Source organism: Equus przewalskii, chromosome 9 (assembly GCF_037783145.1).
Source record: "Equus przewalskii isolate Varuska chromosome 9, EquPr2, whole genome shotgun sequence".
In the NCBI taxonomy this organism is placed as follows: Eukaryota; Metazoa; Chordata; class Mammalia; order Perissodactyla; family Equidae; genus Equus; species Equus przewalskii.
In genome coordinates, this window is record NC_091839.1 from 70,270,505 (window position 1) to 70,284,844 (window position 14,340).

Genomic DNA, 14,340 nt, shown 5'->3' on the forward strand with positions numbered 1-14,340 from the left:
TTTACTCTGGAACTGTATTTGGATAAACCAATAAATTCCCTACTTTAGATGGTCTGCCACTTGTAAGAGTAAGTATCTTCAGTGATAAACCACTTAAAATTTTACGTGTTGCATTCTCTATCCTGCTTAAAAATAAGTTAGATCACCCAGGTCAAATGCCTTCTTCCATAAGTCTGTGGCATTCTTGTTTCAAATTTCTAATGGGCACCATCAGGAAAAAGAATTTCTAAACTCATACCTTGATCTGGGCTCGGGCTCTTCTATCTACCCTATTGTGGTACTTCTCACAGACCATTGTCAATGTCTGTTTCTTTGCCTGTTTTCTAAGGCCTTTGAGAACAAGTAGCATGTCTTTTACATTGACCTATCTCCAATATTTAGCAGATTTCCTTGCAGATATCATGCACTGATTAAATATATGTTAAGCGAATGAATGAAGGAAAGCATAATTTCTACAAGAAAAAAAAAGAATGAGATTCGTTATATCTTTATTTCTTTCTTCCAATTTTAAGTATTTCTGTAATATGATCTCAAGGGGATTGGAAAAAAAGAGAAATAAAAGAAAAAGACGGTAAAGCAATCTACGATCGGCATTTCCTAGAGTTGGAAAAAAATGTTTGCAGGTTGCAAAAGACAGTGAAGCTTTATCGGATGGCCTTCCTCCTGCCTTTGCTCCATTACTAACTGGGGACCACGGCCAAGTGACTTAGCTGCTTCAATCCTGGGTTTCCCTTTCTACACGATGGGCATTAAGATACCTACCTCAACAGTTGTTGTAAGGATTGAATGTGAAAAGAGGAAATCAATTTAACTATTATTATTATTACTTTAAACTATTCTTGATAAAAACAATATACACTGGCACAATTTGCTAAGTTATTTTGAGAATCTGCTTTTGGTATCCCTAGAGAGTCTGGAATTGAGAGAAATACCATTTTTATGTTTTTTAAGCTTTACTTCCACTGAAAGAAAAGTCCTGTAGACTTTTAGGATATATAATTAAAAATATTTTACCAGACATTTTACATCTATAGACTTAAATGTGTATCTCCGATCACAAGGAAAACTCGGGGTACATTATTTCCCAATAAATTGGTCAAAATCTTACCACATTTCCTTGTTTCTTACTGACAGCTCACTTCCTGTACCACTGCACAGTCGTCCCATAAAATTTAATTTATGATCCTTGCAAGAAACTACTTTGTTTTAAGGTTAAGTTAAACTGTTTTGTTTTGTTTTTTCCAGAAAATAATTCACTCTGAATATAAAGTGCAATTAAAAACAATTTCTGGGCACCGGTCCCGAGCGGAGTGGTTAAGTTTGCATGCTCCGCTTTGGCGGCCCAGGGTTTCCCCTGTTCGGATCCTGGGCTCAAACATGGCACCTCCCATCAGGCCATGCTGAGGTGGCATCCCACATTACACAACTAGAAGGACCTACAACTGAAAAAGAGTATACAGCTATGTACCGGGGGGAGGATTGGAGGGGTAAAGGAAAAGTAAAATCTTAAAAAAAAAAAAAAAAAAAAAAAAAATTTCTGTAGTATGAGTGCAGGAAATACTTAAAATTTGGATATGTCAGTGCATACTGAGGAGAAGTGTTTACAGTCTATTTACTGATCCTTCTTCATGTGTATTTCAATCCTCTCTGTTGTAAGTCCTTCACAAATTATAACACAACTCTCTCATACTCAAGTTTAGGGCTGATTTTGTTTCTGTGTTCAGTGGGAGGGTAGTCCTGATTCTCCATAAGAAGCATTGAAAAGATTAAAAATAGTCTCTTGTGTACTCATTCTTTTCTTCCAGGCCTAAATAGTTTTTAATATGAACTTTTTCCCTTTCTGAGCTTTAAAATGTATTTTAAATTATTTTTTCAACCAAAATGCCTTTATTTCATTTTTGCAATTGACCCAAACACACTTTTGTATTGGTCAAACCAAAAACTAGAATATGGAGGATTATCTCTATGGGGCCTGGAATTGGCCACCCCAAGATATGTCTCTTTGGCATGAGGATTATTTGGGGCTGATTACTTTTAAAAAACTGCAGACAGGAAAGCAACTGAAAAGTAGAGTTTACTTACCCTTTGTGAGAGACATTTACATTGTAAAGGAAATCTCCATCTGTAAAGGTGTCTCCCTCACTGTACCAGGAAGAAGGGGGATACCTTATCTCTAGAAGCTCCTATCAATACAGAATTTGAGGACTTAAATCTTCATAATAATCTTATTCCTGTTTATTGTGCTTGTCTGGTAATCTCCTGTAACTGACTCCCCCAACCCCTAACATCCTCTTTTGTCTTCAACTGAAGATGATATTTAAGGTGGGGGCTTCAGCCATTTTGGCGAGTTGCTCAGCTTGCCTGACCCTCTCCCATGTATACATGTTATAAAGCTTTGTTTAATTTTCTCCTGCTATTCTGTGTCATGTGAATTTAATTCATTCTCTGGCCAAAAGAACGCAGAAAGGGTAGAGGAAATGTCTTCCTCCCCTACATCTCCAAGATGCCACTGCATGTCGTGACGTTAATTCCCTCTCACCTCCTCTGAAGCAGTCTGGCTTCTATCTGGCTAACCCACATGTGATATATGAGGTCATCGAAGACCTCATATTAAGCAACAAGTCAGCTGACTTTCCCGAATCATTCCATTACCGAATCCCCACCCTCAAGAGAAGAAGCAACTATTATCTTACATGATTTCTATGATTAAAAACTCTTGAAAATATATTCTCTTGCCTTCAAAGCACGTCAAGCATTGTAAATGTTTTTAATACAGTCAAGCTGTCATCAGCTGATCCCAGACTTGCAACCTGACCTATCTGGAAACGAAAATCTGACTTGAAAGCAATCTACTGTGGCCCTGTAATTACAGAGCACCCTTAAGTCAAGGCTGGGGATTAGATCAACCCTTACTTGTGCTAGATTTCTAATTATTTACCTGTCTGAACAAATTTTTTAATAATTTCATCTAAAATGTACATTAATATAATTGCCTCAGTATCACCCAAAAATGTGTGAAGTATCTGTATTTTCTAATGATATTAACTGGTATATGACTACAAAATATGTAGAATCTTGAAAAAATTAATCTAGATTTTGAAGTGTCTAACAAATAATATTAAGCTGAGCCATTTGTTAAATATTGCCAAAATATGTATGTGCAAAATACAAAATTTGTATATAAGATAACTTTCTATAATCAAGTGCTTTTCAAACAGAGAAAGAGATGGGATGAGCATAAAAAGCTTTAATCTTCTCAAAATACAAGTCTGGAAAAGAGAAGATTGCTCTCTTTATTTTGCTGAGGAAGATTAGCCCTGAGCTAACATCCAGTACTAATCTTCCTTTTCATGTATGTGGGTTGCCACCACAGTATGGCACCTGACAGACAAGTGGTGTAGGTCCGCCCCTGGAAACCAAACCCGGGCAGCTGAAGCAGAGCATGCCAAACTTAACCACTAGGCCACTGAGACTGGCCCTAGAAGTTTGCTCTTTTAGACCGAAACTCAATTGTGAACACATGTAAAGCCATTATATATTATCTCGGCAATTATATCTGTGTAAAGAAATACTTCAAAGAAGTTACTTTCAATTACAAAAAAATTACATATAATTGTTACATATAAAATATGTAATTTATATGCATTACATATAAAATAATTATTTTAATTACCACAAATAATTTTGTGGTCTGTAATCTTCCATGTAAATTATTTTGAGCTCTCATAGCTAGAACAACCTGTTACAAAATATTCATAAAGTAAAACAGATGATATTCTATGTCTGGTAGGCTTAAAACTTAATGATACATCAAAAGCTATAAGCCTCTGTGAAGAATTCTTCGCAATTTCTCAATGACAAAAGCAGTTCTTATATAATAATCAAACAGCTAAAGGTTTTAGTTTCCACAGAATTTAATACCATTTCCCCATTCAGTAATTGAAAGTATTCTATGGAAATAAATATAATTGTGTCCTTCAAAACAGCACAAGCCTTAAGAGCTTTATACTGGATTAATCTTTTCTGGTTAATTTATCCCCACAAAGATATTTTAATGCAAAGTTCTAGTAGGATATTTTAACAGAATAAATGATTCTTTAAAAATATTGATAATTACATTTCATAGACTCACCTTTTGTCACTCAGTGAGCATCAAGGATGGTTTGGAAATATCTTTTTCTAAAACTGAGCCTTTCAACTCAGAATGTATTTACTATTGGAGTTTTAGCTTTATCACAACAGCTGCCTAATTTTATACTGTATACCTTGCAAATGTATACCTCTCTTTGTAAGTCAATCTAGATGAATTCCTCTTTTAACTTGAAAACACCAGTGTTTTGGTATTGGAGTGTCTGTGGTGTTAGCGCCAAAAAGAGCAGATAATTTTTTCACCTGTGTGCTCATCAAACAATGAATTCTAAATTATCTCTTAGATTTCCATTTATACCTCATCCCTTTGAGCATCAATCTCTCACATTCTCTTTACATCCAACCAGCTCTAAATTCACCTTCCAAAGAAAAACTAAACAAAGCGAAAAAGACTCTTTACTCCTCATGCAGCCACCATTCAAAAAAAAAAAAATCACTACTTTCTTCTCCATTTTTGGACCTCCATTCCAGGCTGATTTTATCCCTTCACTCCAGAAACTGTTGCTTTTTCTTCCACCATGTTGCAACTTCTAAGTAACATTCACAAAGTTGTTAACTTCTTGCGTCTTGAAACATCCATTTCTGAAATGTCTCTAATACCAACGTCTTTTGCTTTTCCTTTAACCTCTCTGGCAATTTCTTTCAGCCTCTATTGCTTTATTTTCCATTATCTAATCTCTAGATACTGGAATTCCCCAGGTCTTGATTCTGTATTCTATTCTTTTTCTTTTGACACAATCTCTCTGCGTAATCTCATCTGTTCCCAGGGCAATAACTATGATCTGTATGGATTACTGTACTTATAGCTTCATTTCAGAATCTCCTCTGAGTTCCAGATCCACATGTCTAATTGACTGTACAGAGTATATGGGCTGTGGAGCCACACTCCTGGGTTAAAATCCTGGCCCTGTCATTTATTATCTGTGTGACCTTGGGCAAGTCATTTAACCTCTCTGTGTTTTAGGTTCCTCAATTTTATCATGAGGATTATAATATTTTATTTCTTGATTTATTATAAAGATTGAGTGAGTTAGTATTTGTAAAGGGCTTAAAATAGTTTCTGATACAAATTTAAATGTGAGTCACAAACACCTGGAAAAGTAAACTCAAAAGTAAACTCCAGGGGCTGGCCCCGTGGCCGAGTGGTTAAGTTCGCGCGCTCCGCTGCAGGCGGCCCAGTGTTTCGTCGGTTCGAATCCTGGGCGCGGACATGGCACTGCTCGTCAGACCACGCTGAGGCAGCGTCCCACATGCCACAACTAGAGGAACCCACAACGAAGAATACACAACTATGTACCGGGGGGCTTTGGGGAGAAAAAGGAAAAAATAAAATCAAAAAAAAAAAAAAAAAGTAAACTCCAGATTGTTTTCATCACAGCTGTTCCCCGTACAGGCTTCCTCTTCCCAATAAATGAGACCATTTTTGATTGGCTTACCTCTTCTCCGTCCTCCAAGCCATTATCCAAATGAGATTATACTTGTATTAAACATCAATCAGAATATTTTCTCCACTGCTAACACCCTTCAAGAGTTTCCCACTACGCTTTTAATAAATCCAAACACCTACACATGTCCCCACATATTCTGACCACTTGTATTTCCTATCATACAAAATCACACACACACACATACACACACACACACCCCCCCCCCCCCACATTCACACATCACACAAAGATAACAAAGATGCACCCATCAATGGCTGGATCCTTCCAATACCTCAGATTCCAATTTAAATATTGTCTCTGAGACACTCCTGCTCTAATAAGCTTATCTAAATAGATCCTGATCCCCACCCGTTGTTTTCTGCCATTGCCCCGAATTCCTCCATGTCTCTTACTCAAGTTGTACTTATGGACGTTACATCCCCTTATTCACTGTGTGCCTCCCTTATCAAATTGTCAGCTCCATTAGGGCAGGGCTTATGTCTGTCTATCCACCTCTGTGTCCTCAGTACCTATACAATGCTTGGTACACAGTAGACATTTCGTGAATATTTCCTGCAAGAATGAAAGAATGAATTTGTCCCGTTTTGGCAGCTTATTTCAGAAAAGATAGTCTAGTTTTTTCAGGATCCTTCTTATAGTTTATACTTCTATTCAGATAATTCTTGAAAAAAATCATGTTGCTACAGTTTAGTAAAGAACAATGTAAATTACACTGTATGCCCCTTTAAATTGCCAAATTTTATCATGTTGCTTGATTGAGTCATCTTTTTCACCTTTTGGGGGGATTCAAATATAGGTTTTGTCACTGTAAAATTCAGGCCTTCAAAAACCAGCTCTTATTATATGAATTTTATCTTTTAAAACATTTCTGAAAGTATCTTTGTTGTAGGCACCTCAAGTTTTCAGGTTATTCTCAATTTCTTTCATGATCTCTAGAAATTTTTACTACTTTATAATGCTTCAAACTGGCTGTTTTTAAACTATATTGCTCTCACATGAAAATATATTTGGGGAATTATTAAACTCTACAAAGAGACATGAGTTAAAAACCAGCACTAATTAGATTTCTGTCTGTCTGTCTGTCTCATATACACATACACACAGTTTGGGGGGTAAATGCTTGTAAACAAATAATTTGTGCATATTTCCATCAGGAAGTTGAACTGATTTGTAAGAACCAATGGTTTTGTGTAATCAAAAGTAAAAATGACAGACAAACAAACAGAAAATTGGTTCCAAGAAGGACAAACTGGCTGTCAACCGTGGGTGAGCATCCCTTCCTGGGTGTGCCCAGCAATCAGCCAGGTTTTTGGTCTCTGCTTCAATGGACAAGCGCTGACCTCGCAGGAAGAGATATGGGCATAATCAGTTTTCTCGCCAGTGCTGCACAACCTCACTTTGACATGACTGCTGGGCTAATAACACAGGTCTCCCAGTAGCAGAGAAATATCAGATTTTCCCATCACTCACTGCACGTAAACACATTTTTGCTTTTCCCCTCAAAAACTAAAATTGAAACAAAACAACAACTGTGCATGCACCACTGAGTTTCGCCAAAAGTATTTTTTTCTGATTTCGCATTTGCACACTTATGACAAATACTTTGAAGGTTACAATTCAAAATTTTATTCTGCAAATACTTTGGTAAAACTGATGGCCCAGGAAGGAGAACCTTGTTACTCTTTAGCGCCCGATCACGTAATGGTCAGATACAGTGACCCAAGCAACCAGTTTCCCAGTATCATTCTATGGTCAGAATTGAGTTTTCCCTTTCTTATGATAAGATAGATATTTCACCAGAGAAATACAGAAAGTTTTAAATATAGAAAAATGAAAGTAGTTTCAATAATACAAAAAACTATAACAGTACACCCTTAGTAATAAAAATTCAAATGCAAAGTAATTGGCATCAACACCCAGATCCACGGAATATCTAGATCTCTCTTCCTGGACATTTCATGAGCCATACAATCATGCAACTCTGAATATTTTACTTGTTTTTTTTTTTTTGCCCCAGATGTCAGGGACTTCCTGTAATTCCTATCTGCTACTTCCTAATATCTATCCAATATCTAGTTTGGTATCCTCTGGTCTCCTTTTTCAGGGTCCTTCTCCACCACCTTTTTTCCCCACATATGCTATTACTTCCTAGGAAGAGAAGGGTTTTCAGCAATGCTGTCCAGCTAGCCTGCTCTTGCCAGGCAATGGCCTACCTTGAAGCTTTCTCTTGAACCTCTGCTTCGTGTAAGCTCACTGACTGACTCATTTTCTAGGGCATTATTTCCAGCTTAATATTACACAGGGAAGACCTGCAAATCTCATTCATTTTAAGTGTTAATAGCTGAGAAGAATACGTTCGTTACCCCAAACACACAGGCCCTAGGAGATTTGCATTTTAATAGAGGACAATTCCATCATACCTCAAAGAAATGAAATATCTTTAGTGGTGGAATTTCAAGCGTCACTGATACCAGTGGAGGAGACACATAGGGTGAAAACACTTATCATCAAACCATAACACTTGAGATGACCACCTTTGTCACCTAGAGTTAAGCTTAATCTGAATAGAAGCCAACATTCAGGTTTGAGCAAGATTAAAAGCAGAACTAAATTTAAAGCAAAACTCTAAGCTGTTGAACAATGCCATTTCTTAATGGGCTGCATTATTTGCTCTCAGCGTCTTCCCTTTGCAGGGTGGTGTTCTTACAATATGTGGCTCCTCTCAAGTTCATTATGTCTTCACCAAGACTGCGTTAAGGCTCCCCTCAACTTTGTGAAACTTTAGGTAGACTTCTTCCTGGCTTTAGACTCCTGGTCTCCTTTTTCTTAGGGCACTCACTTTAGAAAACTTGTAAATTCTACAATTTACAGAAATTCTAAGTTTACAAGTCTTATAAATTGAATTGTAAATTCTTTCTCTGCTCCTTTGAGATATAAGTCTTTTTTTTTGGTGAGGAGGATTGCTGCTGACCTAACATCTGTGCCAATCTTCCTCTTCGTATGTGGGATGCCACCAGAGCATGGCTTGATGAGATGTGTGTAGATCCACACCCAGGATCTGCACCAGCAAACTCTGAGCCCAAGGAGAGCACGTGAACTTAACCGCTAAACCGCCAGGCAGGCCCTGAGATATAAATCTTTTTAAAAACCTCTTTCCAGTTTTACAATCCAGGAAAGTCTTTCTCAAGGATCTATCTAGGAGCCATCCTTCGAAATGCAATCATCAAGAAATATAGTACTTTTATCTCCCAGTCTCTATGGGAGAGTGGGAGCCTAACTCCCTTGGCTACCTTGCTCCAAATTATAAAACTACCCTCTTATCACGAAGATAGGAGAAAGTGTACTTTTCTTTTGAGTAAGGCCAACTAGCAAACACAGATGGCTTACAATCCCTCCACCCCATTCCAGCTCTTAAAAACCCTCCTGCTTTTTGTGTCAGTGGAATTGAATTCAGAATGAGTTCAAATCTCTCTCTCCTATTGGCAGTAACCTTGAATAAAGTCTTTCTTGCCTATTTAACTTTGTCCAACACAATTTTTGCTTTGGCAGTCTGTACATGGACAGATTTAAGTACCTATATCTAATTTGTGTACATTGCCCCAAGATTCGTTCATGAAAGAAACATTCTGAACATAATCTAAGGAAAGAAAGTAAGTATAATACCTTTTTTTTTCACGTCAATGGCAGTTTCCTTCTCAGTTTGCTTTTTGACATCTTCTTTTTCTGGTAGTAAAATGAGAGAATTAGAAGCCTCTCTGTTTAATTCTTATATATTTCAGGGCACACATAACTGCCGTTAAGACATGCCGTTCACCTTGTATAGAATAATCATGAATCAGAGCCATAAGCCATGTCAAATATGAGTGTACCAGCACCTTTGTAACAGAATAGTGGCTTTGGTGTGCTTTCTCTTCAGGATGGGAGCAAATTTTTGCTAAGGTCCAAAAAAATCTTTCATGACAGTGAAAACATTGAATGGCTTTATTAATTATGGTAGAATTCCATAGTTTTTCTAAGGTATCTTAAAAGGAATATATTGAATGTTTCCTAGGCTATCAGGCCTCTGCAATCATGTCAGAAGCTAGAAATTTCTGAGGCTCACTTGGAACTTCAGATGCACTGTTTGGAACCAACCCACCATAAAGAACAAAAAATAGCAACCAATCAACTAGGGGTTTTTTTGTATACATTAAATAATTTGCTCTTTTGATAGACGTTTTTTATTAAACTGAATGAATTGAACAGCAATCATCATATTCACATACAGAGTCAGTAAAGGACTGCCTTAGAGAGAATTAAGCACCAGTCTTAAGAAAGGAAAAAATAATCAGTAACAATTTTTTAAAATTTTTCAGCCTTGAATTTTCTTTTTAGAAATTTATAAATATCCACTTTATTTGGAATATTTATAAATCCCAAGAGTGATAATAAGAATAACAATAAAATTATTAAGGGAATTTCTTTTCTAGAAAACAATAGCTTTACCAGTAACGTTATAAATGGGTAACAACTGATCTATGTTTTTAAATTCCTTACCTTTCTTTTTGGTTTCAGAGGTCACATTCTTCTCATCTTTCTTCTTTTCCTCTTCTTTTTCTAAAGAAGAAATTTAAAACTCTTTCTTTAGGAAAAGTTAGTACAAAAGGAAAGCCAAGATTAAAATGAGGGATTATCGTTGAGTCGATTCTGCCTCCAGATAGTTTTGTGACCTTGAGCAAGTGATTTAATCTCACTAAGCCTTATTTTCCTCATTTGTAAAATAATAGTACTTCTCTCAAAGTTAGATAATGTTTACAAAGCACTGTACACAGTGCCTGGCTCACAGTAAACGCATAAAATTGTAGATTGCTAACATTGTTTACTAATAACGAACAAGTTTGAGCTTTCTGAACCAAACAATTGTTTGCCCAGTGCCTAGAGTAAGATGTTAATATGTGAAATTAAAATATAATTTCTGAGGAAAGATACTACAGGTAAGCTAAAAGAATTATTTTTTATTTTCTTTTTATATGTTCAGTTTCATCACAAATAATGCAGTAGGTCATTAACGACATCTATTTTGACTTGACTGTTTTTCAAATCTGCCTCTTGTCAACAGGCAATTGGAGCCTGGTGACATTTGTCTGGCAGTGTACTGGGGACATAACTGCCACTGCCCTTTCTGAGTGGTTGTATCATTTAGGGTGCTCAGACTATCTTTGCACCCAGAGGTTGCAGTAAGTCTGGATGCCACATAGAAGACTTTGTGGTGCCTGTAGAAATCTTCTTCATGGAAGATTTCTGTTTCAGAGATCTGAGAAAGCTGTGGTCTAAGGGGCAGAGGGAACCCCAAGTACTGTCCAGCCATAGCCACGAAACACTTGGACATTCCGGGATGTTTTTCTGGTAAGTGTATTCATTTCAAATAGCAAAGTCATGTAACAGTCCAGAGTTGTTGAAATGGAATTTTCAGTGCTTTTAGTTTGAGGCAGTTAAAAGTACGGTTAACGTTAGAAATTGACTGAGTTTTATCTTCAGTTAGTAGTGCTATTATCTTATATTTGAAATACCTTTCTCTTTGTCATTTGTCTCTGGTCTCATGTATGGATGCCAAGCACACAAAGATTTTCATTGGCCAGAACTATTATGAGATTGTTACTTTGCTGAAGAAATTCAACGTGTAGTTCTAGTAAGAATGCTTACGTTGGCTACTAATAACTGCATCTTATTAAATATAGGAATTAATTCATCCCCTTAGGTATAGGAATTTTTTACCTACAAGATCAAAGACAACACTTTCTTTCAGTGTTAGAAGTATGATTTCTAAAGAACCCCTTTTCATGAGTCCTAGAGAAGAGTTAGTGTCTTAGGGAGAAATACATTCACACTCTGTCTAAATGTGTCTACAGTGTACCATTACAGCACATCCAATCAGAAGTAGAAAGTCAAGAAGTCAAATTTTGATAGTTTCAGAGTTAGAAATAAGCCAACTGAATTTCACTTTGCCTTTTCCTACAGGTTTATACATATTAAATATGCAAATCGTATTTAAAATTCTGAATAGAGATACTTTTGATTTAAGTACCATTAATTTCAGCTTCTCTGGGAGAAATTTTATGTAGCAGAACATTTTCCATCCTATCTAAATAAAGGCATATGTCAGACAATTGAATGGCATTTGCTAAACATCGCCTTCTGATGTCATGCACCAGAAAAGGACTTAATTAAAATACAGATTACTTGTAAAGATTTCTTAGCCCATATCAAAAATCAGTGCCATAGTCATGATAAGATCACAACTCTATCTAAGTCTCTGAGTCTTATAATGTAGGTGAATAAATATTTCACTTAAAAGTTCATGCCAATTAGTCAACCTTATACTGAACTTCAGAAAGAAAGATATTTGACACCATAGAATAGAAGACATTCTTTTCATTTTTTTTTAAAGAGAATGCTCTTGTGTGATAAATTCTACCCTTTAAATTAATATAGCTAGGATTTTATTGTGGTGATACAGTATTCTTGCCTGAGTTCAGATTGAATTAATGCTTCCATTACACACTCTGCCTGTGATTATGGCCATACGCTGAGAGAGTCATGAATAAGAGCAGAAGTCCACAAAAAGCAGGTATAAATAATGTACTTTAATAGCATTTTTATGAATTAGACCTTTAAGCTGTCATTATGGGACTGACTTTATTCATGGTGAAATCATTTAAAACATCAACTTTTGAAGAGTCTGCATTTCTTCAAGCACCATTGTCTCAATTCTATAGGTGATATGGCAGCAGTGGAATGAGGGTTTTCATTTATAAAAGACACAACAATTTAATGATATCCTACTTGGATGTAAAAGTAACCCATGTTTCTTCTACAAAAACTCTCCTCCCCCTGACTTTTGTCTCTCAACAGTCTATAATACACCTCCCTTTCCACCCCACTCTGCACCCACATATCCGCTTTCCTCTCTTCTGATTTGTTTGCTATTTTGTTTGTAACAGCTAAAGAAGAGATAGAAGATTTAGTACCACTAGCTTTCAGGGGTTCACAATTAAGTGCGTCTATGGAACGTGAATTTATCAGCATATTGCCTTTCTCAGGAAAGTATCACAAGCCCTGAAATGATGTCTTTATCTGGATCACAGGAAAGGCTGGTTGAGAGAGAAATCCTCTCCACAATGAGCAGCTCTGAGCCACAAATATGTTATTAGCTTCTGCATAAATTAACATCAGATGAAAGAAAAATTAAATGACTTACTTTCTACTTTCTAAGCCCTTACAATGGGCTTTTCTCTTGCTTTTAAACGTTCTTATGTCATCTCAAAGCCAGAGAATGCACAATAGTTAGTTATAATGGTAAAAGCTTTCTAAGACGTCTGTTCCTAGCAAAACAAATGCAAATGTTTCATTTTTATCTTATGTTTTCTTCCTTCCCTCTTTGCCCTCCTAGTGCAGAGATTATCCAGATTTTACATGTCCAATGGATGCTTTTCTTCTACCTTCTATGGTCAGGATTGATGCATTCTCGGTCCCAGGGAAGTAAATAAGGATGTGTGATGTGTTTCTTTTATAACAATGCATTCGACATACCTCATCACTGTCACCTTGTTTCTCTAGAGTGACAGAAGTTGGCTTGGAACCCCACTCCCTACCCACGATCATGGAAAATTTCACATAAGCAGATAAGTTCCATTACGCCAGTGGTTATTCGAGTTCTCTGTCATTATCTCCAGAGGAGCATGATGCAAGAGAGGAAGCATGGGTGCTAGCTGTGGTGACCTTGGTCTGAATACTGTCTCTGACCCTTTCTGGTTGTGTGACATTAGGCAATGTGCTGTGACACACTGAATTTCATTTTCCTCAGTTGAAAAATGAGATTAATAAAATGTACCCTGCTGGCTTGTTATGAGGAATGGAGAAACAGCTAAAGTGCCTGGACCAGAGTGGATGTTCAAAAAATAATGACAGCAACGACTGACTATTACTAGATTTTAGAAAGAATAAAAATCTGACCACAGATACTCTTCAACAATTTTTCTAGGTGTGGCATTCATTGAACTATTTGAGTAAATGCACATTAATTCTTATTTTTCTGTACTGAGGGAGGCTATGTCTGGAATACTTTGTATTGAGAAACTTTAGGAAAAAAGTACATATGAGGAATTAACATGTTGTGAAGGGGCCCTGTACTGGAATGAAGGAGAAGTGGATTCCAGTCTGAGTTTTGCTGTAATTAGTAGCCGCTGCCTTATGCAACTGTGAGTAAATCCTCTGTTTCAACATAACAGGAGAGGAAGGAGTAGAGTGTACTTAAGCTCCTCCTCACTCATTTATTCCTTCATTCTCCAAATGAAGTAAGCATCATCTTGCATTTATTTCCTAATTTTGCCAGGAACAGACAACTTAAAAAGTTGTAGAGTTGTAAATAGCTATTGCACGTCCTCTGACTTGGCTATAGCTTAAAAAATTTCAAAGCAAGGAAAGTCCACTTTTAAGGTTTAAAAATTAATATGTATATATGTATATATATATATTCATGTATATATAAATACGTATATATGTGCACGTAATGTCAGGTCTAAATAAGGATCAGAAAAGAAATAGATCTTGGTCTAAAGGATTAGAATATGAGAGGATGGGAGGTGACACTGCTTTTTAAAAAGTGAAAGAAGAGTAAACCTTTCTGAACGGGTGACATATAAAAAGACAACAACAAATTCACAACCAGCAATTCCATAGCATCTTTCAGTGACTCCCCAGAGAA

General features: G+C 36.6%; 1 protein-coding gene across 50 annotated transcripts in view; it reads right to left on the bottom strand.

Annotated features, from left to right (window-relative positions):
- The window catches only part of TRDN (triadin), a 393,603-nt gene that overhangs the window by 207,915 nt on the left and 171,348 nt on the right, over positions 1 to 14,340 (bottom strand). For all 50 annotated transcript variants that reach the window (XR_011522089.1, XR_011522078.1, XR_011522083.1 and 47 more), the window contains exons 11-12: positions 10,134 to 10,193; positions 9,261 to 9,320 (exon numbers count right to left, since the gene is read on the bottom strand). Coding sequence is in view for 31 of the 50 variants with exons in the window: in XM_070556944.1 (XP_070413045.1) it covers positions 9,261 to 9,320; positions 10,134 to 10,193 (120 nt within the window). In the remaining 19 variants the exon portion in view is untranslated. The remainder of the gene's footprint in view (positions 1 to 9,260; positions 9,321 to 10,133; positions 10,194 to 14,340) is intronic.